Source organism: Filicampus tigris, chromosome 14 (assembly GCF_054856515.1).
Source record: "Filicampus tigris isolate MCC_2025a chromosome 14, RoL_Ftig_1.0, whole genome shotgun sequence".
Lineage (NCBI taxonomy): Eukaryota > Metazoa > Chordata > Actinopteri > Syngnathiformes > Syngnathidae > Filicampus > Filicampus tigris.
The window spans coordinates 9,135,342-9,163,236 of record NC_141230.1 but is presented as its reverse complement, the minus strand read 5'-3'; the positions used below and the strand labels follow the sequence as shown (position 1 = coordinate 9,163,236).

The window sequence follows — 27,895 nt, the reverse complement described above, 5'->3', positions numbered from 1 at the left end:
GTGTTAAATCTATTCAAAGTACACAAAGCTTAAAAAAATAGTGCTACCGGTACCACCCATATATGTATGGCGATGGTTATAACACGCTACCAATTTACCAAATCTTCACTTTAGTTTTTACCTGACTTGACATTAGACCAGAACAGGCCTCCAGACTAATGTGAAAATTTAAGGACAGGACAGCGACTATATATATATATATATATATATATATATGACAATATATATATATATATATATATATGACAATATATATATATATATATATATACGACAATATATATATATGTATGTATATATATATATATATATACTGTATATTGACTGCACATATGTGAGTAGATGAAAAATGTGCTTGCTCTGCCTCAAATGTAGGGGCAAAATACCACCATTTAGGCTCAGTCTTAGCCCTGCTTCAGCCTGTGTATGAAGACTTTATCTTTTATCATATTCAGAGTAAGGAACTTAGCTTTAGTATTTGCATTACTTAACTTCAATATTTTAACCTGAGTATTTACCTTGCTGAGCATAAAGACCAAAGTTTTACATTTATCTTGCTTAGCCTTAAAACCTTACACTATAATGCCTGAATTAAACAGCTTTAGTATTTAGTAAATACTAAAGTACATGAAATGCTAAATATAAAAAAATTCTAGTAAAATACTTTGAATTGTTTAGCATTGAGACCTTAGCCTTTACCTTGCTTAGCATAAAGTCTTTAGCCTTTACCTTTCTTATAGCATAAAGAGTTTCGTCTTAAAACTTTAGCTGAAAGACCTCATTCATTTCCCCTGTTTGGGGAAAAACTGACATAATCATGCACATCATGCAAATCCTTTGAAATCACACAAAAACCTGTATAGTTCATATCAAAACAAGATTTATTGTTCAAAAACAGTTTACATGTTGCAACACAAAAGGATTCATAAGAAATAATGTGAAAATTATGTACAATTCGCAAAATGTTTTAATACATTTCTATGGTATTGCCTTATTGGAGAAAAGTTAGCATGTTCGCATTCAAAACTACATCATAGAAGCTAAAAAAAATCCCAATAATTTGAACTTAAACATCCTTCGAAAAATCTTAAACTATCTCTGGTAGACAAAAAAAAATCACTCCATATACATATACTGTGCAATCTGCAACTGCTAGCAATTCCTCAGGAACAGCAAACTGTCGGTCTCACATGTGTCATGTATGCTTGTAGTTTACATTGTACAAATGTACAATCATTATATGAGTGGCACCTTGTTTCTGTATACAAATGAAATGACAAATGTGTATGTGTGTGTGGGTGTGTGTGTGTATAGCCATGCAAGTCTATGTCCTCTGGAAATTACAAGCACGTGCTATAATCTTGTAACGATCCCTTGATAAATAGTATCATACATTTTGGGAGCCAGCTTCCCAACAATTTTCAGAACAATGACTGTATAATCAACATTTTGGCCACTCATGCATCTATTTTGACACTTTTACAACATCGGCGATTTGTTTCCTGAACCCGTTCATTCCTCGTAGCAACCTTAGACACCGCCCCCAATCTACAGTGTCTATAGCAGGGGCTGGGAACCTACAGCTTGTGAGCCATATATATAGCCTGCGAGAGCCTTTCATCCAGGCCGCCATGTAATTCCAAAAACAAACCCTTAAGAACATTTAACCAACAAATGCTAATAATGTTAAATAATAAACATTTGTTTGATCATTTTTTTTCCCATAAATTTTGTACGGCCCTCGGAGGACTATCTAAATGGGGCGAAAAAGGTTCCCTACCCCTGATTTGTGGTAACAAGGAAAAGAAGCCTAGCTAAGAAGCTCTTCACGTTAGGCACCTTTGGTATTCTTCTTCCAGACCTTCTTCTGGACTGCGTGGAGGTGTTACCACTTGCCGGGTATGGGCGTGCCACATTCATACCATCCCACATAAGTCACATGCGACTTGCCGCCAATCTCGCCGAAGCTCACCGGCTCTTGCCTCAGCGCTCTTAAGTAACCTTTGGGGGGGGAAAAAAACAGGATCACTCAGTGGAAGTTTGTAATTTACTTATATCGCAAAAGAAAGCAATACAACATTTCGGAAGAACATAAAGGTGGTGTCCGTGGTCCTGTGGGGCATCTACTGTATGGGCTTTGGAGGATGGCACTGATCGGTGATGTCTTGAAAACCCTTCCTTTCATAGAGTGGGGTTTGAATGGGTGCTTTGGCGCTCATCTGTTTCTGCCTCACTCACACTGGGCTCAGGTCATGCTGATTGGGAGCAGGACGGGATGGGAGTCATTTTCACCGTGACAGGACAGGATTATCTTTTTTTTTTTTTTTTTTTGACTATGGTCTGGGACTGTGACGGGACGGGAGTTTTTTCTGTGGGAGTGGGATGGGACGAGAGTGCAAATCCATTCTCAATGATACTATCCCAATATGTCACCCACTACTGCAGCGCAAACAACGATTGTTGTTTGGGTCCAAAATGTTACTGTGTCGATATACGTGACCGCCACCTTTGTTCTGGGAGCACCCTGGGATCTTGGCGGAAGTGATAATGTAAAATAAATCTGTATACTGCTCATAAATACCTGGCCTGGATGGTAACTGGTGAGCAAACAGCTGCGTCCCAGTCCGCCCGTCCAGGAAGGAGTCCACAAACTGGCAGTGGTCCTCGCCGTAACCTGATTGATCTCCAATGTTGTAGAACTTCCCTAAAGTGTGAGGGATGTAAATTTGTACTCGAGGTTAGGATTCCACAAAACGTAGGGCCGCGGGCCGAGATAGCTCACAAGAACCAAGGCAAACCGGGCAGGTCTAAAGAAGTAAACACTAAAGTAAACATAGATACACACAACATTGTGGCCTAACCTCATGTTTGCCAGAATGCTAACTGGTGTTAATGATAAAGAAGAAAATCGTCTTTAATACTGTAGAGGCAATTGATTTACAACTTGCAGTACGACTCAAATTCGTATGTATTTACCATTGAGCGAATCACTAAGGTAGATCTTATATCGCAGGGAGTTGCACAGCTGGATGCCCACAAACTTTCGGTACCACGTCCTCTTCACGTATTGCTTCCCATTGCATTCAGAATAGGCGTCCGTCTTAAATGGGAATTGCGTCCAGATGGCATCTTTTCCTGTTGAAAATTTTAAAAAGCAAATTTATTAGGAATTTAACAGAAATACAATATGATAGAATATCATGAAATTACGAGAGGACAATATTTACCTGATACGTTTTCACTCACTCGTGGGTCCGCTGCATGTAGAAGGAAAATGATAATTATCATTGTCATGTCTAACGTGCTTTGGCGCAATATGTCTATCTTTGTAAGACAGGAACCCGTGTTTGAATCAAAATGGATGCCAAATGCCTCACGATAGTACAGAAACTACTGTGCTGTGAGAAAGTATTTACCCCCATCGTGAATGTCACACTTGTTGTGGATGAATGTTTCCCATCATCAAACAAATTTAAATATTAGCCAAGGATGACACAGGTAATCCGGCTTGGGTGTGGTCAGTGAAAATGAATTTTAAAAAATTAATTAGCCACAGTAAATTCATGATTTAATAAGGGGGGTAGTACTTTTTCACACATGGTCAAGCAACTTTGAATATTTAGTTTTTCCTCAATAAATCAAATCACCATTGAAAAACTGCATTTTGTTTTTACTTAGGTTATCCCTGCCTGATCTCTACATTTGTTTGATGATCTTAAACATTGAAGTGGGGAAACTATGCAATAAAATCAAGTATGTTAGAAGGGAGCAAATACTTTTACATGGCACCGCACAAGAGAGCTGTTATGTTATTATAATTAGTAGTAGAAAAGCTCTTGTGTATACCACATTAAATTAATATGATAATATAATCATAATTGCAGTTCCTGCGTAAATGTGTTAATTGGTGATGCGTTTGTTTGCGCAAAGGTACATATGCGATATCAACAATGTTTTTCTACGTGGTTTTGGGAGAAACTTGCCTGACTCCGTGTTAAACGACACAGGCTCGCTGGACGGTCCTGTTCCCAGCTCATTCTTTGGTGTCACTTTGAACTCATAACTGAAACAAGACAGAAACAATCAATCCAGGGGATAAACCAAACTTAAGGCACATTTTTTCCATCGAAATTCCCCCTCTTTCATGAAATTGTCGCAGTTTCAGAGCCAACGTGAGTCGCAGTGACTCACTCACTGTACTCAAACAGCTGATGGTTATTCCACGTGCTGAAGCTTAAGATATCCTGGCGAAAAGCAGCCCAGGGGATGCTTCTGGTAAACTCCTAAAACTCCAGATGCAAAGTGAAAAACCCTCCACCCACTCCACCCTTTCTGGTTTTTGTTCCTCTTTGGTTATATTTGCATGTAGTAAAAACAAAAATGCTACAAGTGGATCGATTTGTGATATTTATTGGTTCTCACAACCAAGCCGTTTTCTGTGCATGATTCAACTTGTGTGGTGGGATGAGGTTGTGATTGTTTATCTGCATTGGCAGCTTGGACACATACTTAAGATAAAACTGCTGGAAAACATGAGCTGTAATCCATCACAATGATGGATGAATGGGAGATTTAAGATAAACAACGGGTTGCTAACTAGCAAAACACAGCAATTAAACCTGTAAACTCCTTTGAAAATGTGCGGTAGTCCCAACAAAACAATACTCTCAGATATCAATCCCTTATTTCCTGTATTTCCTAAGACTCGTGCAACTGCAAAGCAAAAAGCAACAAAAGATCATCATGACGTGCCAGCATCGCACAAATGACTTCCATCACATGATGCCAGCACAGAGTTGCTATTCTTTGTTTTTTCAAATTTGACGTTTTCTTATAGCTTCTTTTATTCAAACAAATGTTACTTCCTTCATAATGACTACCTCGCATAATACCTCTATTTGGCAATTTCTACAGATTTGAGCAAATTTAATCTTTAATGTCTTTTTTTTTCTCTCCACAGCATCAAATTCTATTACATGCACAGTCTTGACAAAAGACGCATAAATCTCTGGCAGTGACTTGTCCCGTGTAGTGCCTAAATGTATCCCCTTTATTTTAGAACCTGCATCGTTTTAGTTGATTATGCCTTCGTCCTGCAACAGATACCAATAGCCTTCCCGGATTTCAGTGTGTTTTTATTTTTATTTTTTCCCCATTGTTGTAGTGTATGATAGACTGCTTGACTACAGATTTGGGGTCCTATACGTATTATATAAAAGAGTCTTAAATAAAGAGAAAAATGAGAGCGACAAAGTAGGCATTCGTCCCGCAATTTGTACCAGTACTCTTATTTCAATGTACTGTACTGTTTTGTTCTTTTTCTTTTTTTCACATGTTTTACAAAGGTCATCAAGTGGCCTATTATGTGCCATCTTAAATAAAGAACCTGCTTGAGGGATCCCCCAAAAATACCAATTTATTTATATATATATATATATATATATATATATATATATATATATATATATATATATATATATATATATATATATATATATATATATATATATATATATATATATATATATTAATTATCATTATTAGGGCTCGGCCCCTACCTCCTGCTCCAACTATCCAAACATTGAGCATGCAATGTGACATAAAACTAACCAGCCTGACTTTTGTTTACTCCTTCCATTTCATGACACTTGTCCAAGCAACAGTGACACCTGGCAAATCTGGCAGTAATTGCCAGCCTACTACATTTGATGAATTGTATGAGCTTTAAAATCTAAATGAGCTTTAGGCGGTCACATACCTGCTTTCTGGTTTTAGGTTCTCCACCGCCGTGTGTGTCTGGTTTGTTGTCGTCAATATGGACACTTCCTCTCCATTGGGTCCTTTTGCTGTTGATATGACCTCATACTCTGATAAAGAGAAGTATAGCCATTTCAATATTTTAAAAAATCTAATAAATCTTTTATATGAGAAAATAAATACTGTACACATCTCCAAAGACAATCTGTCATAAAGTACTATGTGCAACATACCCCTGGTTTCGTTATCGGCTTTCTGCCAGTCGAGGATGACGAAAGACGGACACCCTTCGACCGTGACCACGGTGAGGTTGGACGGTGGGTTGCGAGGGGCAGCCGTCACGTTCTGATCACTGCCGTCCTCCTCGTCTGGGAAGTAAGTCAGGGAGGACGTGATCGAACACGGCTCGTCTGGCTTCTTATCAGTCTTGTAGATGACGTGAGGAGCTGTGGACATGTACAGTCGGAGCATAATATCATTAATGACTCATTAATGGTTATGAATTGCTTTCCCTGGTCCAAATGATGGTTTTGGTTCACAAACTTGGTCCTTTTCCCAATGCTTTGGTTTCTTTCTACACTATAAACAATCCAAATTATCAATATGAGATCACTCTTTTCTTATTGGTTGAAAGCAGAAAGAAGGTTGCATCAAGAGTTGTTTTATACGTAAATATATTATAGCATTGATAATAGAGATGTGTTTCGCATATCCCTCAGAGATGGAGATGGCTTCATTCCCGCAACCAATACATTTTCTTCAACCATTTTGATTATTGTTGATAGTTAGTTTTTTATTGGTTGACAATTGATTTGTATCATTGATATCAACCATTTGTTGACAACTGGTTGGTTCTTATTGACTGACAGTTAGCTTGTATCAGACATGGTTAGTTTGAATCGTTTGGCTTATAGTGGTTTAGGGGTCGTTTCTATCATTTTTCAGTTGGTTTGTACTGGTTGATTGGTTGTTGTTCTTTATCGATCGACCAGTTGTTTTTGATTGTTTGGCCGATTGGTTTGCATTAGTGGATAAGTTGATTTCTACCATTAGACGGTTTGCATTAAGTTGACTGGTTGGTTTGGATTGGTTAATGGGTAATTCCTATTGGTTTTCAGTGCAATTTGTTGACTTGTTTTTATCGTTTGTCCCATTGGTTTGTAAGGTTTGTAGCATTTGACAGTTGCTTACTATTTGTTGGCTGGTTGGCTGGCTGTTTGTTTTTTTTATTGGTTGTCTCATGAAATTTGGTTTGCGTAGTTGGCTGTTCTGTATTGGATGATGGTTGGTTTGTATCAGTCAATTGTGCAAGTATTAGTTGGCAGTACGTTGATGATTGGTTTTCACCAGTTAACTGGCTGGTTCAGTACACACCCTAGTTCAATAGTGTTTTGCTTTTAACTGACCAACCACATAATATCATGGGGTAAAACAAAGTATGATTAAAAGGGCCCAAAGGGGGGTAATGTAAAAGAGTCATAGAGATTTCGTAGTCTTACCCACGTAGCGCTTCTTCCCCATAATGTCCACATCGGATGCGGGCAGGGGCCTGAATATGGAGGAATTTTCATTGATGTCAAATCGGCTGCCTGGAAAAAGGAAGCAGACAAGTTAGTTTGGTGTGCCGACAGTTCTTGGCTGGACGTTCTGTCAGCATTTTTCATAGTTCTGGCGCAGGTCAACATCCAGTCTGCCCAACACCTGCTTGAGCATTCATTACAATTTTAAATCACACATGTTGTCTTATTTCCTTCTCAGATTACAACCTCCTCACCCATCGATACTTTGCTCCATATGGAATGTTCTTTGATAAATGTAGAAACCTGTACAAGCTAATGAAATCCACAATAAATTAAACGTTTACAGTGAAATTCGAGAAAGTTCTAGATTCATTTTCAAGCGTTCCCAGCAAGTTGCAGCTGTGATCAATTGCATATTTAAAAAAAATATCTGAATACTCAAAAGAACCACGATAAGATTATCTTTTATTGCTCTCCAGAGGGGAATTTATGGTACTTTATGACCTTAATAATAGCCACTCTTGAGTCACAACACAAACTAAATTGTGTTGTTTTACCAAATTTGGAAATGCAAGCTTTCTTAGATCTTATATGTTGTTGTCAGCATTCTGTCATATAATGCAGTTCGCAGCAACGTCAGAGGTATAGAATTACTGTTGTTTTGAGCTAAAATATGTAACCAAAATAATTAGGACTTTTTTTCTCAGTATGATGCAGTGCAGCTCTGCACCACAAACAGCATAAGATTAGATCTCTCGTAACTGAATGGGCAATGTTGTTGTTTTTTTTATTGTTTTTTTTTTATTTTTGGTTGCCAAACCCTGGCTTAGATTGTGCGGGTGTACATAATGTATTGTGTATGTATGCAAAAGAAAACTGTGTATATTCCTACTGTTTAATAATGGGGTAGTGGTGGTTGTCTGCTGTCGGCGCTCCTGCTTAGGCTTGGATGTGACCAGAGGGAAAGGCTTCAAGATGGACTCCTTGTCGCCTTGTTTGAGGTCCATGGGTTTATCTGAGGCAAGAGAGGAGAAGGAGGAGGAAGAGGGGGGTCAGTTCATCATGTGACTCGCACACAGTTGTGTTCCATCTGCTTTGGGCGTCCTTGTAGAGCAGCTCTGTGTCCTTTTTTTTTTTCTTTTTACATCAGAAAGCCCACGTTGGGTTTATTTTTCCCCCTAAGATGAAAATGTCAGCCACTATTGCAGGGGGTGCTTTGATTGTCCCTCACACTTGCACCATTGTATCTGACTTCAATGTAAGACAAAAATAAAAAAGATACTGCCCCGGGTTTACGCAGATAGTGCTCATTATTTTGCTTTCTGGGATGTATTGTGCTTTTCATTGGAAGCTCATCTTTTGTGTTGTGGTCACTTTTAACTTGTCCAAGCTTGACAGCTGAAATAAATTGTGGTGAGAAGAAGGCAAGAATACAAGAAGGCTAGAATACAAGAATCAAGCATCCAAGTTTGATGACTCAACAACAGGAAATTTTGCCTGCAATTACATTGCCTTGAGACGTCTCAAGTCTATCCTCGCTCAAAGCCGAACAATTCGGAATTCAAGTAAGATTTTCGCTTACTGAAGTCTGGGAAAAATATCACATATTTTGGCATTTTACGTGATGCATTAACATGCCACATTGCTGCTCAGTCCAGAGGCTGACCAAAATAATAAACATTGCACATTTTTGGGGGCGGGTTGTAACATATTCCTAAAGATGGTGCAGGCTCAACAAGGGCTTTTAAGAGAAAAGATTCATATGTACATGCAGAAAGGAGTTGCTTGTACTTTTATATATATATATAGATATATATATATATATATATATATATATATATATATATATATATATATATATATGTGTGAGGTTATAATATTGTTCAGTCCACATGTGTCATTGTTATTTTAACACACTACTGACCAATCTAAAGAGTTGAAAATGGCTTGCTCTCTTTCATGATGCAATGCAAACAGTTGAGAGAGAGAGAGAGAGAGCGAGAGAGAGAGAGAGAGCTTATAGCGTATACAAGCGAGGTTTCAGCAGCATTTATAATTATTGCCCTCACCATGGTCATTAGGCATCCCCACCAGGTTGGGTCTCTTGTTGACGGGAACAGATTGACGTAAAACTGTAGGAATTAATGGGAAACATTACATACGTTAAAGAACTACAATGGTATTACAAACTCATACAGAGCAACAGGTGGTCTGTGCTGTAGGAGAAGAGATTCAAAACTGGAAATAAAATGGTGTTGGATTAACAAGATTACATTTATGGATAGATGGGTAGCAGTAGTAGTAGCGAGCTGTCAACAAAAATGATTTCACACACAAAAGCAACGATAAAAGCTAGGGATGGGCATAATAATCGATTAAGTGCGTGTTGATCAATTGCTCCTATACAGTAGAAAGGTAATGGTTGACACTAACTGTCAACAACAACAACACTAATTGGCTGCAACCAGCAGAAATGCTTTTGATTCAGTCAGTTTGCAATCTGAAGAACACAACATGATTTTGTTACAGCTACGATGACACTGGCATCAAACAGGAGTTCAGAACCTCCAGAGAGTGAATTTTCCTTTCATTATCATTATATTTGTAACAATTAATCGATTATAGGAGTGTTAATGTCATCAAATGCCCATCCCCGATCATGGCACATACAGGTACAAGCCAGTGCTGCCACAGTCCACGACAAATAAAAACATCAATCAGCCCTGAAAATTGTTCTAATGATCTGAGAAAAGGGAAGTCAAGTATGACTTTGGTTTTAATGAGTGACTCATTTCTATTTAAAAAGATATGTTTGAACTGATGCTTATTTTCCATAAATTTCTACAAGCTTCAATAGTCCTTGCCAATGAGTTTCAGCCGTAACTGCGCTGATTGATCCAATGAGGGAATTATGCTGGAAATGTAAGCAGAAGTGAGCAAATTCGAGGAGGCCTGAAATGGAAACCGCTTCGCAACAAACCCTGATTTATTTTTGTGATGCGTTAAAGCAGATCGCACTAAATCATTTAATGGGAGACACTGCGGCCAAAGGGAGTCTCTCGCCTTTAAGACTTTTCCTTAATTGGAGTTCAGATCAGCTCCAATGCATTTCACACTGCAATCCTTTGGTCATTTTTCATTCCCTTATCACAGAGATAAATCAGTGCTTATTCTTGTGAGATTATGAAATTGGCAATGATCTAAAGCAGCTTCAAGATATTTATTTTGAGGATTGTTTCCTTCTCTCCAATAAATGACCTTGGTTTAAAAGTCCCCGGAGGAATCGGCATGAGAATCCTCTGATGATTCTCACTGATGAGCCCCGAGATTAACCACCGTATGACAGACAGCTGATGGCAAACATGCACTGATATGTATCATACGAAATACCGTACTGTACCTCCATGTTGTAATCAATCATACTGTACGTGATTACGAGAGGCTGGCAATCACAAAAAGATGATGTCATGCTTAATTGGGCTAAAGTGCAGTGATGTATAGCATGTGTTGTCAACTGAACATATGTCTTGTATCATTGCTGTTTTGTCCAACAGCAACTTACATAACTGTTGGCCTTGAGTGCAGCGAAGAGCGGAACCTCAGAAGTTCCATTTGTAAATGAACCCAAAAGACAGAAAAAGATATGTATCTAAACCGGACTGCTGTCGCGCGTGCCCCTCAGTTCAGTGATTATCCAAGGGACAAAGACCACACAACGGCCTAGGTCAAGTCACCTATCTACTTATGTGTGAAAGAGGCCTGATCCAACACAATGATTAACGAGAGGATTTAGCTTTTCTTTGCTTTTTTTTTTTGGGGGGGGACACTCATTTCAAAAGAATTCTCAAGTATTTTAAGGAGAGAAGAATCATATTCAGGAGCTAAGTAGACCCATATTTACTACACTTATGTTTACTTCCTAGTAAATAAAAGTGACAGTTTGACCATGGAAAGGATTATTTGTTTTTCTGTTATTTCCTATGGTTAAAAAAATGACTGTCATCCTGGAACCGAGAGAGTTCAACTATCAAATAATTGATATAGGTTTTGTTGTTGGGTATTTTGTGCAGGTTAGTTGAAAGTAATGGTTTCAATACCCTTCCAGGGAAGTCTTCAGAGCCTTCTGAAATCAATCAAATTTACAGACTGAAGGAAATGAGGAGTGAGGGCGATAACACGTGCGGTCCAGACGTGGTTTGATCACCATTAAAGAAACATGAAATTCCTCGAACTTTTTAAAATGTTATGGCAACCTGATTAGGCGGCAAACTACCTCATAGCTGTGGTGATACTGGCTTTCTTTACCCATCATTTTTTTAATAGTGTTTTTCCTCATTAGACTCAGAGGTGAGTTGGAGGCTATCCAATCTGATTTTGGCAGAATACACCCTATACAGGTTGAAGTCAGTCAGAGCGCACATACAAACAAACAAACATTCATAATCACATTCACACCAATGGGCAAGTTAGAGTCTTCAATAAACCATAGACAAAATCATGCATGTTTTTGAAATGTGGGTGGAAGCTGGACGATAAACTTTACAGACAAGATTCGGACTAAGGACCTTGCAAGAATGTGCTGACCCTATTCCTCCATGTTGCTGATAAGAACTTCAGATGGATCATATTCCATATCATTAACAAAGTTATTTATCTTCAACCAATTTTTTATTTGAGCCACAAACCGTGAACTGATTCTGGGACAAGACATATTGAACAAATAAAATAGCCACAAGAGGTCTGACAAGCAGCATTAGTGGACTGTGACAAAAAGCGCATGATGATGATGATGATTGATTATTATGATGTGCACACACTGGGACATACTGTAACAGTGCCTCACGGGGTTAGTGCGTATGGAACGCTGAAAAGAAATTTTTGATGTCAGTCTTTACCAGGTTTGTCTTTGGGCCATGCTCCAGGTTTAGGGAGAGCATTGCTCCTATGATGCACTGTTGGAGGGAGAAGAAGGTTGGTTATGAAGTGTTTGATGTCACTGTTTTTGGCAGTGTCCAGTCAGGGAAAACAAAGATGAAGATGTGTGCCTTTGACCTAGTTTTTAGAGATGAGTTGGATTTGAAGTTGCCGCTGGCATGACTTTGACATTAATCTTATATTTTGGCCTTCCTCATTCTCCATTTTCTAAGTCTTTTGAGAAGTCTGTGGGTATGTTTAGGAAAGGATGATACAAACAGAGGAAAATGAGACTGCCGAAACTGCTTGCACCGTGCTTGGTTTGGCATGCTAGGTGTAAAATGTTGCGTGTCCTTGCCAGCACTGTAGCCAGACATCCCACATGGCCCAGCGAATAGGGACTGTAAATCATATTAACGACACCGACGCTCAAGCCACAAATGCAGCTCATGGGAGAGGTGTGAAGTATACCACACGAGAGCGCACATGTGATCAAACACAGGGAGTTTCGGGACTGCCGAGGAAGGCACCAGAGCGCAAGATGGTGCAAGGAAATTAGAAAGGCGCCAGCTTTTCAACGTGTGTACGACATATTCTGTGCTAAACCAGGAGCCATCTGCTGTCATCTGTAAATGCGGAGCTGCAGATAAAGATAGGCAGATTGATAAGAGGAGAAAGGGAGATTCAAAGTAGAGGAAGAGAGTTCTCCATTACCCCCAGAGGTCCTGGAGCTGTGGGAGGAGGTGGGCAATGATCTGACACCATTGCGAGGGAAATGAGGAGGAGGCCGGATGCGTGAAAATGTTGTGTTTCTTCCTGATGGAATAGTTGAGGAGCTAGTAGGGGACCGAGGGGCCTCGACTCTCCGGTTCGTGGTACCTAGATAAGAAGAGAGGTATTCGGGAAGGTTAGCGATCATCCACTTGCGAGCTCGACTAGCGCTACCCAAATGGAACAAATGACAGTGCACATCGATGAAAGGAATGTAGACGAGAGACCAAGGAATGAAATGACAGAGAGACATGAATGGCACACGGCGTTGCTTGTGAGTGGGTGGGGGTTAGGAGGGTCTGCCGGGCCGCAATTGACAGCACACATGGTGACAGGGACGATGACGTGGGTGTGAGGATGGAGATGGAGATGGGGAAGCAGTGATATCATCCAGTGGTTTGAGTTGCAACTGGGCGTCATACAGTTTGGACGAAAAGCGGTGATGGTAAATGCGACCAAGTTGTCATGGTGTTTACCAAGATTGTAACTATCAGGCTTCTCTGCAGCCAGGGCTGGGATTGGCAGAGGCTTTCCCTTCTCCGGTGGACTAGGAGCTGCATGGGAGAAAACTCATGTATATTCTAAAGGGTATTTGTTGTAATTTTGACATTGTCTTAACATATGAGGTGTGGAAAGCAGGTGTTTACCAGTGGGAACTGCCTGCAATGGAGGGACCTCAATGGGGCCGGAGAGACTCATACCCCGAGGCTGATTCTCAATTCCAGGCTGCGGTTCTGCTTGGGACTTTGATGCAGGATTTACCTTGGTTTGGGATTCAGATTGGGGCAGATTTTGTGCAGTTGATGGGAATTGGGAAGCATGTCGAGTGTCTGACAAAGGATGAGACGGGGGCTGGGCCAAGGTTGTACCTAAAGGTTGTGGTTGGTTACTATGGCTAGTGATGCGTTGGTTTTGAGGCTTGACTTGCTGTTGTGTTTTTGGTTGGGAGTGTGGTTCTGGCCGAGCCGTTCTCTTTAAAAGAGGTTGTGTCACGGTGGTTGAAGAACTAGTCCTTGGTTTGGATGTTGATTGTACTTGAAACTGTTTATTTGTGCTTGACCAAGACTCTGGAGAGTTTTTTTGTTGAGTGAAGGATTGGAATGTTGTCTCAAAATGGATAATCGATTCAGATTGTGTTTTAATTTGTGGCTCAGTTGACGTTTGGAATGGTTGTTTAGGTAGGACGTGAGCCATTGTTTGAATTTGTTGTCTCCGAGGTTGATGTTGCTCTGTTGGTTGAGATCTTTTTAGATGTGCCTCAAATGCAGGCTTTGTTGTTAATTGTGTTCGGTGTATGAGCTGTGTTATTGGACGATGTCGTGGTTCAGGCTGACTTGTGGTTTGAGGCTGTGATAGGGGTTGTGGTTTTATCTGATTTATTGTTTTTGTCTGTGTCTTGGGTGTTGATCTGGTTTCTGATTGGGGTTGTGGCTTTATCTGACTTATTGTTTTTGTCTGTGTCTTGGGTGTTGATCTGGTTTCTGATTGGGGTTGTGGCTTTATCTGACTTATTGTTTTTGTTTGTGTCTTGGGTGTTGATCTGGTTTCTGATTGGGGTTGTGGCTTTATCTGACTTATTGTTTTTGTCTGTGTCTTGGGTGTTAACCTGGTTTCGGACTGGGGTTGTGGCTTTGTCTGACTTATTGTTTTTGTCTGTGTCTTGGGTGTTGATCTGGTTTCTGACTGGGGTTGTGGCTTTGTCTGACTTGCTGTTTTTGTCTGTGTCTTGGGTGTTGATCTGGTTTCTGACTGGGGTTGTGGCTTCCTCTGATTTATTGTTGTTGTCTGTGTCTTGGGTGTTAATCTGGTTTCGGACTGGGGTTGTGGTTTTGTCTGATTTATTGTTTTTGTCTGTGTCTTGGGTGTTGATCTGGTTTCTGATTGGGGTTGTGGCTTTATCTGACTTATTGTTTTTGTTTGTGTCTTGGGTGTTGATCTGGTTTCTGATTGGGGTTGTGGCTTTATCTGACTTATTGTTTTTGTCTGTGTCTTGGGTGTTAACCTGGTTTCGGACTGGGGTTGTGGCTTTGTCTGACTTGCTGTTTTTGTCTGTGTCTTGGGTGTTAATCTGGTTTCGGACTGGGGCTGTGCTAGGGGTGTAGGTTGAGATGTTTGATGATAATGTGCTGCAACAGGGTTATTTGTGATGGTGTACAGCTCCTGATCTGGATATGATTCATGTTGGGGTACAGACTGGAATCCTAATTGATGTTGATGAGAATGTGGTTTTGGTTGAGAACCTGTTTCGGGTTGTTGTGGTCTGGGCTTGGATTGTGTTGGTGGTTGGTGGAGATTTAATGGATGTGGGGCATGATTTTGGGACTGTCCACCATTTTGCTTGTGGACGGGTATAGAAGCAGCTGGATCTGAAATCTGAAGTTGAAGTTGGAGATTGGAAACTAAGGGGACCTTGTGGAAAGGAGGAATGACAGACTTGGAGAGGCCTCCTCCTGGGTGGCATGTGAGAAAGAGAGAAAATATTTCCTGTAAAATACTGTTTGATTCAAATGACAGACAAAAGCATGACTGAGCTGGCTGCAGAAAACAGCCGAGATTCAGGCAAAGGACCTGAAAACTTACATTGTGATTCTTGTCCTAGTGTTAAGTTACACATTATCTTTTTACCCAACTCAAGTTTCAATGACTCATTCAGCCTCAAAACTATCCAATTTCCCTAGCCGGGATTTCAATGGTATGAATCCAAAGGCTGTTTCACAAAGACACTAGGATAGTGGTTTTAGTAGGTGCTGATTAATTGCTTGCCTTATGGCCATTGGGAATTGGTTTGACTGCCATTGAAAGAGAATAAGAGAGAAAGTCCAAAAACTACACAGGCAAAGCCAATACAGTCAAATTGTAAGACTTCAATAATATATGGACTGAATTTAAGACAGTCCATTGTTTGTTGTCATTTTCTTGGTAACAGAATGGCTACAATTGGGTCAGCCAAACAAACCGATCCCTGATTAAAAAAAAAAAAATAGTACTAATAAATTTAAAACACAACAAGGCCCTAAAATCCATCATTAAAAATGGATTCAAGAGCTATGTTATGCCAAGACTTTAGCATTGTTAAACAGCTGACATCACACATTTAGTGTGGGCCAAGCATTCAACACTTCTTAGTCAACACTCTGTCTGCCTCTAAATTAGAATAGGTCCAATGTTTGAGTTCTTAACAAACTTAATCACTATTTACCAATTGGCTGTTTGGTAGTCACAGGTGCTGCAGGTCCAGCGGTAGACAGAGGTTCCTGTCTAGTCGTTGTGATGGGAGCTGACAAATATAGTACACGTTAGATCATATGAAAAACATGTAGAAAGTAGACTAAATGTTGCATCAATCCTTAAGTGATAGAGATGCAAAGTTGTTTCGTAGTTTGTTTTTCAGACCATTACTAAATTTCTGAGTCCATGCTCAGAAGAAGAATTACCAAGAGTTGTCTTTGGGATTATGTGGCGGGAGGTGGGTTGTCTGCCCTGTGTCCTATTGTGAAGAACTAACAAAGAGTAAAGGAAGAGTGGTTAGATCCAAAGTCATTACAAAGGTTATCCCAGTCCTGTAAAAGAAACTGGAAAGTCAAAGCATTTCTTCAGTGCAAGTACTGTACATGTTGACAGTTTTCCCCAAGGATTATCAGGGTTTAGCAGTTCACAGTAATGCTTTCTTCTTTCTTTATTTATACAGTACATGTCAATGTTCCTTAGATCTTAGAGACAAAATGATTTTTTTTTGCAGGAGTGCAAAACATGATTCAGTTCTTCTGAAAATAAACTTTGTGTGAGGTGGTCTGGGTTGAGCAGAGGCTGTGTATACTAATCCTGTGTACAATATTAATTAGGGATGGAGAAAAATAACTAATATGTGTAGTGATACTTCCAATGTGCAATGATCCAAACTGGAATAACTGATTATACAGAAATGTGAGATACAATTGTGAAGTGTAACTTGTGCATTTTCCTTCAAGCATCATTGAGACATCTGTCTTACAGTATTTCTTAGAAAACCAACAATAATGTGTGTGTAAAAAATGTTATGTAGATTTGTTTCATCCTGTTTCATTTTCATGTTGTTCTTGCCAAATTGCACCTTTTGGGAGTGTAAACAGAGCACCTCATGATGGAGAGCATTTAACTGCTCACTCTGTGAGTGCATCATAACATGCTGTTTAGCATCAAGTTATGTAAATCAGTGATTGGAGTGAATTATATTGTATTGTAATTGGAGTTAATCGCATAGTAGTATCACATCGTAATAGGATTGAATCCTATTGCGTTGCATCGCAAGTAGTTTTACATGTTTCGTGAATGTATTGTATTGTATCGAAACAATGCACTGGCCTGAGTGATTATTATTTCTTGTACAGTGTTTACTATTGCACAGAAATTTGGCTAATGTTGTAGAAAAACAACTTTCCGGTAACTGGAATCTGCAATAAATCAAAGTTTGAATCGACTCTTGTCAGTCTGCAAAACAAAGATTTTTCCAGTGCTTAGACTCAAAGTTCATTGCAGAATTAATACAATTATTTTTCATTTCATAAAAGCATAATGCATCTTCTATTGCAGTAATAATTAGAACCGTTTTTACCAAGAAATAGGGTCTCTGATTAACTTACCATGGCGAGGAGCAAATGGGAAGTGAGGACCTTGTGCTAGGGGTTTCTATTGGGTCAAAAACAAAGAGGAAGATTTGGTTAATAATATAGTCGCAATGATCACAAGAATCAAATTGATAACTACTGCAGCATTCGGTTGCTCTTAGTATCTCCTGCTGGCATGGGTGGCTCTAAATTGGAATAAATGGAGAGGCTAGCACACTAGAGACGGGGGACCTGGCTTGTCGCGCCCTGGCTGTACTCATGCCGTTTCCATTCGGCAGCTGGAAGGGAAATTAATGAGGCAAACAACCCTGAGAATAGCATACACACAAAAAAAATGTACAACATGCTCTCCAGGGCATATTAATTCTTCCGAACGCACGCCCTGTTCATGAATATGTTTATTGTGAGGCGAGCTGTTCATTCTCATAAGCTTCAACAACTCTTTCAGCATATCCAATGAACAAAGCGTATTTTAATGAATCGATGAAATAAAACCCTCATGTAATAAATGATGGCGTTTTGACATTAAGTTTCAAACTCTTACTTTACTCCTTGATCAATTTTTTTTAGAAGGCAAAGGTACATACCACAGGGCCGATGGGACGTTTGAAGATTTTCCTTATGACTTTCTCTGGAAACACAAAATTTTATAAATAAATAACTACATTCTCATAGAGAAACTGAATGTCATTTGGTTATTGAATGGAGCATTGTTCATTATACCAAAAGATCGTTGAAAATATGCAGCTTTAGTTATTATTATGGAGGTGGTCCGTTGTGATCAAATTTACCTTGAACGCCCCCTGAGCTGATGTTGTGGATGACAGGCTTGCTCCACGATCCGGTCTTGTCCTTAGAGCTGGGCTGGACACCGAATTCGTAAACGGCATTGGGCTTGAGATTGTCAATGACTGTGTCACTCGTCGGGCAGGTCTGGTAGTTCCACTTCCTGTTCCTCTCTCGGTAACGCACTGTGTAGTGTCTAGACCAAAGACGGAACAGAGCAAAATATATATATTCGAGCTATAGATAATACATTCATTGAAATATGTTTTGTGGACATTTTGTCAGCAGTTTTCCTGGCATACAAACACTGTGGATGTTAGAGGAAGAAAGTTTCTTAGCATCGGGGAAAAGGCCAAGTGATGAGATAACACAAGAACCTTCTGCCCTATTATTTACCCCCATATTCAAGTGGACCAAATGTATGTAATCATACCCATCCTCGAGACAGTCATTCATGATATTTCCGTCGTAGGGCGTCTTCAGGAGGGTCCCCCAAGAGAGCAAAACTGACGTGGGCGTCACTGACCCGATAACAAGATGGAGTGGCTTCTCCAGTTCCACTTTCCCTGTGGATGAATGGTTATTAAAATACAGTAATCCGCATGACACTTTTGTCAGCTTTCAATTTAAGAAGTCATACCTGTGCAGTGCTTTTTGACGTCATTGGTTGGGATGGGCTGGACGGCAATAAGGTACTTTGGCTCGGCGTCTGAAGACACAACATTTAGAGGTTAATATGGTATTTAAGGTTCAAAAGACATGTATCTTCTTATGAAAAAAGTATATTTGTGCGAGTCATTGGCCACACTCACCAAACTCGGTCTCGTAAGGCTTCCCATTCTCCGGTAGCGGAATGAACTGTTTGGAGAACATGCTGCTGCCATAGCCCAGGATATAGCCCTCCAGCTTGGTGTCGGTGTTGGGACGTACAAACTTCATCACAATGGTGTCACCTGTGGCATTGATGCGGACCTTCATGTTCTGGCGTCGGACTGATGGGACAGGACAGGATGGGATTATTATTGCATGTAAAATGCTTTCTTTGTTATTGCTATTCTATATTTCGAGGAATTTCATATACTCTTTAATTATGTTCACCCTGGTATTTTAATTTGTTTTTTTAAGGCAGTTTCACTATGCAACATGAAATTTGGAAGGCATGTCTAATAGGCCCAGGGGTCCTTCAAAAATGAACTCATCCAAGAGATTTTGTCTGATTGCTACCAAATTTTAACCATATAAAAAGTGTAGTTTTGTCTTTGTCAACAAAGTTTGATGACTCTCCACATGACATGAGACTCCATACTTAGTAACTCAGTTCCATGGGCATAGCTTGACCAAATAGATATCTTGTATGTGATTAATGTCCCACTATGGGGAAAAAAAACATAGCCCCTACTGGTAGCAAATGTTTAGGTTCTGCTCTGCAGCTCTCAAATTTCTCAAATCCAGCTTCAACCAACTTCAAAATGTGTGTAAAGACCTTCATTATATGGGTGAAAAATAAGGCCAAAAACAAAAGACATTGGACTCCTGTACACTGAAATGATTTAGTCTTATTTTTCTTATGTGACTCACTTAAATTAACACTTGACTCGATCTTGGGGTCATAAATTAGCCAATTTATGGCAGACATTAATGATTGGAAGTCATGATGCTCGGATGAGTGAATCTGGCTCATAACGGTGATTGATGACTGACACTTGGCGCAGAAACATGTAGAACATTAAGCAGAATACTGGGCATACTTTTGGTATATATTATCAGACGTGACAAAAGAATGACTGGCAAGTTGAAGTGTGTTTTTGTGGGATTGTTGGTTTGCTTTTACCTCATCTTCTTCAAATCCACTTTGACAAGTGAGTAATTAGTGGATTTTTATGGTTTTAAAAAGAGGATCAGAGTGACAGATGAGCCTGTAAGGGCTTTAACCTCCATCTTTGTAGTTAGGACTATAAACTATAAACTTTCCAAAGCACATGTCCTTGGCTTCAATCTCAGGACTAAATGAAATAGTGGAACTTTGCATGCCGAATAACGCTAGCAGCTGCCAGACCCCAACACAGACACTTGCAAAGGGGGAAGCCCTGGATTTGAAAAATACCCTCTTAGCTTTTCCAGCTATGTGTTCCTGATTTTTCATCAGGAAATCAAAAGCATTTATTTTTGCTTTTCCCACCAATATTCCCAACAAAAGCAGAAGTGAGATTGGCTCAGTGAGTAGGAAACATCAGGAAACCTCTGGCAACGTGTTTTTAAAATCAAATACAAGCAAAGACTGGCTCGGACCCACAACCCTTCCACACTTTGACCATTTGGCCTGCAAGTCACATTAAACTGTTTAGTCTTATCAATATTTCCCAAGTACGCTGATTAGATCTAGATGATCTGACTAAACCACTGGCCCAATCAGCAATCCATCACTCAGCTACAGGACTCACATTGTTGCTGTTTGCATGGACTCTTGAGAATCTCTGAACCCCCCCAAATTGCTTTAGGATTTAGGAGTTTTCCACAGAATGTTACTTGCCAATCTTTCAGACTAAACAGTACTACATGACAGAATTTCAACAAATACTATTAGTGTTACAGTAGCTTTAATGTAGATAGTTGACTGCCTAAGTAGGAGGCCAGTTTATCAAAATTGTTTTTGTCTAAGTGGAACATTTGCAGCTATTACGTTCTAGATTTACTCCAGAAACATCTGTTTGTACTGCAAAAAAAAAAAAATAATAAAAACACAAAGGGTCATACATAAGAAAATAAAATGAAAATAATAGTAATAATATGGGGTAAAAGTAATGGAATAATCTGAATACAAGTTAAAATATTACAAAATAAACTTGTAATTTTACACTAAATAGGTCTCATTTTAAGAGGAAAGAGTAATAATGTGAGTATAAAATCCTAATATTGTGATTGTGAACTGTAATTTAAGAATTAAAAGGGAAGCCAACCCCAACATTTTGTGCCTCTTCTAGTCTAAACATGGCACTCTGATTAATATTGAATTTGTGGAATGAGTTAAGCATCAAAATCCACCGGCTTTTATCCATTTTAGGGGGCGGCCATTTTGTCACTTCTGTCAACTGAAAATCACACCATAGTTGCTCAGGGCTCAGGTAACAACAAATCGCGGCTCATCTGTTTTCTGAAGCACAGCCGTGATTGGTTGCTATGTTGGTATGCTTGTGAGTGCAAATGTTTGGTTGGGCCCGCCTACTGCCTGAGGACAAGCGGTTTGGCTATTGGATGGATTGTGAGGGTGGGCAAATTACAAAGTCATGTCATGTCATCTTCCAAACCGCTTATCCTATATAGGGTCGCGGGGAGTTGCTGGAGCCTATCCCAGCCGTCAATGGGCGAAGGCAGACTACACCCCGAACTGGTCGCCAGCCAGTCGCAGGGCACACATAGACACTGTCACTGAGCGGGAATCGATCGCACGCTGCCCGCACACAACTCAGGCGTGTGTACCACTACACTATCAGCGGACCTTCCAAATTACAAAGTTCATGAGAAAAAGCAGTATTTTTTAAAGAAATAACTAGTAACCTTGACAGATGAAAGTCACAATGAATTGAGAAAAAAGTTGTAATTTGTAATTTATACGCAATGAAATATCAGTGCTTATAAATATGGATGACAGCCCTCCCAAGTTTGACTGTTGTGCTCTTGTCTGAATTTTGACATCAAGTTGTTACAATTGCATCTTCATTCTCAGAATACTAAAACTTTTTTCCTCATAACATTTGGACTTATTCCTTGCAAGTTTACTTTTTCAGTGGGACCCCAATATCTTCATTAAGGATCAATTACATTTAACTTGCATGCTTATTAGCGACAAAAACGTCAGCTGACCTACTTTTCCTTATCTGGCCACATCAAATGACGCAATAATTCCCTCCAGACTATCCCAGATGATCACTTAGCGCCCTCATTCTAACAAAAACAAACATGGTTTGTATTATACGATGATAATTAAGATGAGTCCCTTTCATTAAACCATTATGACTCCCGCAGACGTGCTCCAAATGTTAATCCAGTTAATTCCCACTAACTGCATGTGCAAACCTTTCAAAATGCAATGAAGTCACCAATCAGCATGTGGCACTAACCAATAAATAAAGGCCCCGAATCTGATAAACATGTAATGATTGTCCTCTCCATCGTATGTTTTGGTGAGTAAGCAGAAGAGGTCATTCTGTTGGCTTGAAAAGCAGCAACACCCTCAAATCGGAGACTGGAGCTTGGCTCCAAAGAGGACGTTATCGCCTGGTGATGCATGATCCTCCGGGAAAGGGAGTCTCGTAATAATGGTGAAGAAAACACACACTTACGTCAGCTTTGACCACAAATTTCCGTGATACCCTGAAGCCTCAAAGCACCGAAAGTTGTACAATTTGAGGAGTTTTCGCCACAATTTTCTTCAAAACTCTTTTTTTTTTTTTTTTTTACTGTTGTTGTTTCATTCACTTGCTGTTCCTTTACTATTCGGTATTTAGAATCAAACAAATACGATGACAAGACCCATAGAAAATGGGTGGATGGATGTTTGACAAGAAGATGCAGAATGGTGTGCTAGCTTTTCACGCTAGCCGCCTGCTGGCTAGCTGCTGTTTGTTGTGTCACTCGTGATCAAAAGGTCACACTGTACTTGAGTGGTGGGCCGTTTATGTTAAAGAAGCGAGGAAGATTGTGTTTATTATGGAGAGTTTTCTTGTTTTTCTTCTATGACAATAAGGTAACATTTGAGTTAAAAAGGTACCTGCACAGTTAATAAATGTTTAATGATGGCAATAGTTTGGACACCGGAAGCAGTTATTCCAGAAATAATCAATCTCACTAGACGAAGGCATTGTGGTCATACTTCAAGATACTATTGCAATACTTGTACTTAAGGGTGTGGATTTATTTTCCTTTTTATTATCAAACCACCATTTAGCATCGGTGAATTTGTATCGCTTAAAATGCTCAAAGTATAAATTCTTCCCAACTGATTTTGAGAGCTATAAATATGAGACATGGAGAGCTGTAGCACCGATTATTGTGGTCTCAAACAAAAACTGTCTTTGTTGGAGGTCGGTGTGATCGTTTTAGTGGGTCACACAACACATCTGCTCTCATCACCCAAACTACATGAATGTGTATAAACGTTATACCCGTGTGGTATACTGCCCAACAAAAAAATAAATCCCCCTCACATGCGTAATCGTTTAAATCAATTAAACTGAGTGAAGACGGTAAATCCCCCCTCAACCCAACTTTTTTTTGCCACACACACAAGGGGTGATGTCAAGCGAGAGTCCTAGAAGATGGGAGGTAGATTGAAGAGCCGAAACAGATGTTTTATGGCCTACTCCATTTAGGGCAATGGAGTGTGAAAAACTTGCCGTGTCTCGTGCCAGCTGCGGCACAGACAGTTGAAAATAATTTAGATAGCGACAAGGCAATGACAGCTCCAGTGACCTATATTAGTTAAAACGGGACTGAGGGAATAGCGGCTATAAATCAGTGGGAGTCTATTGTGGAACAATCCCTGATCCAGCGAGAGATAGTCATGCCAGGGATCGCACTCCGCAAATTTTCCTTGGCGGCCTCTGTGCTGTTTTCACACTACAAATGGCTTTGGATATATTTTTAACAGAGCCACAGCTGCTTTCTCTTCCCCCTTGCGGCGCCGCCTCATCCCATCCTTCTCCCATCCTATATGTGGAAGTGGCCATCTTTCATCATCTTGACACTCTGGGATTCCAAGTTCATCCGGCAACCCTTCCTCTCTTTGCTGTCTTCATATTTCCATCACCATCATTTATCCGAGCTTGATCTGCGGTTTTGTTCAGGCTGCCTCAATGCTATTTCCGAGACATTGATCGTCTAAATGTGGGTCAGTCGTAAATAATTTTTTGTTGTGGTAGTGAACAGGGTGATGTCATACATTGTGTTCTAGGATACTGTTTTATTTTTTGTTTTTGTTAACTTGGTTTTAGTTTTTAAGTTCCTTGGAATTTGGAAGCAAGATTTGATGCTACAAGGGGTCTTCAATCCTGCACTGTTTTTTATTGCTCCCTGTTGCAACACACCTGATCCAAATGATCAGATAATCAGCAATGTTTGCAGAAGGTCTGAATCAGGTGTGTTTCAGCAGGTAGAAATGGAAAACAGGCAGGACAGCGGCCCTCAAGGAACAGGATTGACCCCTGGACTATACAGTGAACTAGTGCTCATTATGGGGCATATGTTCCAGATTGATATAGGGGCCCTGAAGGGTGCGCATGGGACTGTAAGCGTACTGGCTGTCTCGTATGAAAATTAGGAGAGAGGGTGTGCCGACTCTACCAGGTAAGTGGGTGTGTGGCTTAAAAACATTGGAATAGCTGTTGTAAAACAGAATGTTTCAAAAACATGTCGTGAGCACAGCATCAAATTTTACGACAATTTACATGATTTATTTTCCAATGTATTTTTTGCCCAAAAATAAAAGAAAATTCTCCAGTCGCTTTCAAATTTAACTCAAAATGCTCAATTTCAATCGATATAGCCTAACCATAAGAGCACATGCAAAACAGGCCTGCGTTGGGGAAGAGTGGGTACACCAATGCTGTCTGAGCTTTGAAGTGGGTGTGTGCCTTAAAAAACTTGGGAAAGGCTGTTGTTAAAAAAAAAAAGATTCCCAAACCGTTTAATGATTTTCAGGTAAGATAAATTGAAGAGGGGGTGCGCCAACACTTCTAAGAGGTTTAAAGGGATGCATTACCTCGAAAGCTTGGGAAATCAGTTTGTTCCAATATGTGGTGTGATGGCGGTCAGGTAAAAGAAACTTGGCAATTATAGCAATGAAATCAATACATTTGACATTTACTCATAACTCACAGTTGAAAAGAATCATGTATTTGTGCATGGCTGTGTTGAATTTATTTATTTGGTCACATTTTGATGATGTTTGCTGGATTAAACATGAAGACATGGCTTAAAATAGGCTTTTAACAGATGTGGACGGGTTGCATTGATTCAAAAGTTGGCAAAGGCTTTTGTAACATAAGACGCCCCCATCTGGTCAATGGACTAACGTTCGCTCAAGGCACTACCTGACCATTCTGACATCAGCGTTCCCTGAGGCTCTACTCTGTAAAATTCAACCAATGAGTAGTTCACAGTACATATGTTTTGACTGAGCTTAGTATAACCCCTTCATATCTTCAAATCATTGCTTGAAAAAAATAAACACTTCACCGCATAATGTGTTTGACTCTCAAATCGGGTGCTTGAGCCAAGAAACACAAAAAACCCGCCTTTCTCCACAGAGAAGAAATAGAAAAACAAGCACAAAGCTGCACACCGTGACTTGTCTGCAAGCCAACTTCTGCCAGCAAGCGTTAACGAAGCAGAGCTGGGCTGCTGGCTGCTCACCTCACGTCATTTTTACAACCATCAAAGGCTTCGAAGGGGCTTGAACACACAAATCCAGCACAACTGCGAATGCCCAGCACGCAGCAGAAAAAAGGCAGGTCTGGAGTTTGTTTGTGCAGTGCGAGAGAGGAAAATGTTCTGTTTACCAAAATTCCCAATCAGCGACTCAATTATCTAATCTACTGAGACTGTGTTATGGCTTCTTTCTTCTTGTCCGCTGGAAAGAGAGGGAAAAATAAACTTCTGCAAATAGCTCTAGATCAAGTTCTGAGCTCCCAAAAGGGAGCCAAAATGTACGTAACACTTGTCTCCTATAAAACACTGTAGTGATAATCTCCCATCTGCGCTGCTGGAACTACAGTAGACATTTAGTGTGTGGTCCTTATGCTTAGGCACAATATGTGACTGCACAGCTGTGGTGTTGGCGGGTGCTTTGATTCGATTGAAAACCGTGCAACTCGGATTGTAAGAGCCACAACAGAAAGTCGGCACCTTCTGCTGTGATAATTGCAGGCGCTTCATCTCGTGAGCATGTCTTGCAAGATTAGCCTTTGAACTCTCCAACCTGGGGACGCCTCCAAGATAAATCCGTCACGGACCAGCTGTGCTCTCTTTGTTTCAGGAAAACGTGACTCATTAAAAAAAGTTCTTGCGGCAAATGTGACCGGTGAGAGACAGTGAGAACCTTCCAAATCTCTGTCTCATAAGAGCAGAAACATTTAATAGCAGGTGGAATCTTAAACTCCAGACCACCAGGATTGCACAACAATCAATTCGTTTTTTCCTCAGGTATCATAGCTAAAATGAACCGTAACCCAGCTGATTTTGGGAGAGAGGCAGGGCATACACTCTATGCAGGTTCATCATAATCAGACACAAAACGTCGGCATGTCCTACCTCTGCTCCTGCGTGGCGTGGAAGGACCGGACAAAACTATCCCAGCGATGAGGACCAGCAGGAAGAGGACCAGAAAGCCGGGCGAGCGCTGCTGCATCCTTGCCATGACTGCGGCGCTCGGCGGTGTGGAATCTTGGGACGAGTGGACCAGCGCTGGTGTCTCAAGGTTCAGATGAGGTTCGCAAGTCACGTGGGGTAGCAGGTAGAGGTAACAGGTTTCTTGCTTGGACGCTCTCTGGAAGAGGTTGGATGACTTCTCGGAGCTGTGCAGGACTTGTGCGGCACACTTGACTGCAGGTTGGGATGCTGCTGCACCTTCTATACCTCCCTGATGGAGGGGAGGGGTCAGTGGGAGACACACTGGCTTTCTCTCGAAAAGGAGTTGTCGCCAAAACTCCCGCCCTTCTCTTCTCTTCTGTTTTTTTTTTACTTTCCCTCCCTGCTTCGTCTAGTGGGTCCACACCAATTCTGCTTTCCATCTGCAGCAGAGGCTCTCTGACACAAGTCATTGTTTTCATTCTCCTTCCCTTGTGCTTCTCTCTGGAAGTATTTGTATGCACAGCAACGGTCACATTCAGAACACCTAAATTACAAGCACATCTATTTTGGCATTCGTATGCATGCCCTGTTGATAATGCACAATAAGATTATTTTCTCGTGGATGCATACACAAAATGTGACGTCTGACATCGAACCCGTTATGGTAATGTATGCTGCAGCATTTCCCCAACTCAGGGCTGCAGCCTTTGGCTTTTTACATTCTTGATACCAGAATTCCGGAGCCTAGAAACTAAAACATTTGAAAAAGTTTGGAAACAAGGCACTGTTATCAAATCATTTGAAATACTTTTTCTGAAAACATAGACTCTCGCTTTTCCTGTACTTTTTGTCATTTTGATAACTGTCATTGTCATTCGTACATAAAACTTCCAATTTTTGTTTTTTGAGACGTGTCCACTGCATTTCCTACCTGCACGGATCCGCTACATTGATTGACAAAGTGTCAAGTACTGCCTCCACAGATGAAAATGTAAATTGCTGGCGTGCCTCCAAAAATCATCACTGTTCACTAGAGCCCAAAAGTGGCACGTTTGTACGGTCACTATCAACATTCCATCGTCAAAACGAGCAAGCCGCTGTCAACATTTTATATTGGTCAATAATTTGTAAAAATACTAACACCCACATATGTGGAATGACTAATAGTAGAGATTTGTGTGTGCGTGGGGGGGGGGC

At 40.3% G+C, this 27,895-nt stretch overlaps 1 protein-coding gene across 3 annotated transcripts; it reads right to left on the bottom strand.

Annotated features, from left to right (window-relative positions):
* Positions 1-863: 863 nt before the first annotated feature.
* Positions 864-27,006, bottom strand: abi3bpa (ABI family, member 3 (NESH) binding protein a). 3 transcript variants are annotated; one of them, XM_086052380.1, is made up of 23 exons: positions 26,660-27,006; positions 19,165-19,344; positions 18,993-19,061; positions 18,786-18,918; positions 18,358-18,548; positions 18,154-18,197; positions 17,582-17,627; positions 16,397-16,462; positions 16,162-16,239; positions 13,610-15,412; positions 13,439-13,516; positions 12,906-13,070; positions 12,173-12,229; positions 9,347-9,409; positions 8,170-8,292; positions 7,257-7,346; positions 5,991-6,203; positions 5,759-5,867; positions 3,984-4,063; positions 3,228-3,257; positions 2,977-3,135; positions 2,582-2,704; positions 864-2,001 (listed from the first exon to the last, which is right to left on the bottom strand). In XM_086052380.1, the coding sequence occupies exons 1-23, from the start codon at positions 26,763-26,765 to the stop codon at positions 1,886-1,888; spliced, it is 4,122 nt and encodes a 1,373-aa protein (XP_085908506.1). In that variant the 5' UTR covers positions 26,766-27,006; the 3' UTR covers positions 864-1,885. The 3 variants fall into 3 exon arrangements, with proteins under 3 accessions (XP_085908506.1, XP_085908507.1, XP_085908508.1); XM_086052381.1 differs by having other exon boundaries at positions 13,610-15,409; XM_086052382.1 differs by lacking the exons at positions 13,439-13,516; positions 13,610-15,412 and having other exon boundaries at positions 26,660-26,998.
* Positions 27,007-27,895: the final 889 nt, after the last annotated feature.

Bases quoted from the DNA above. Each gene is read 5' to 3' on its own strand.
- abi3bpa (XM_086052380.1), bottom strand. From the start codon at position 26,765: ATGGCAAGGATGCAGCAGCGCTCGCCCGGCTTTCTGGTCCTCTTCCTG. The intron at 5,868-5,990 runs GTATGTTGCACA...TCTCTTTATCAG, and splicing joins AGCCGATAACGAAACCAGGG to AGTATGAGGTCATATCAACA. The intron at 3,258-3,983 runs GCAAGTTTCTCC...TTCTACATGCAG, and splicing joins GTCGTTTAACACGGAGTCAG to CGGACCCACGAGTGAGTGAA.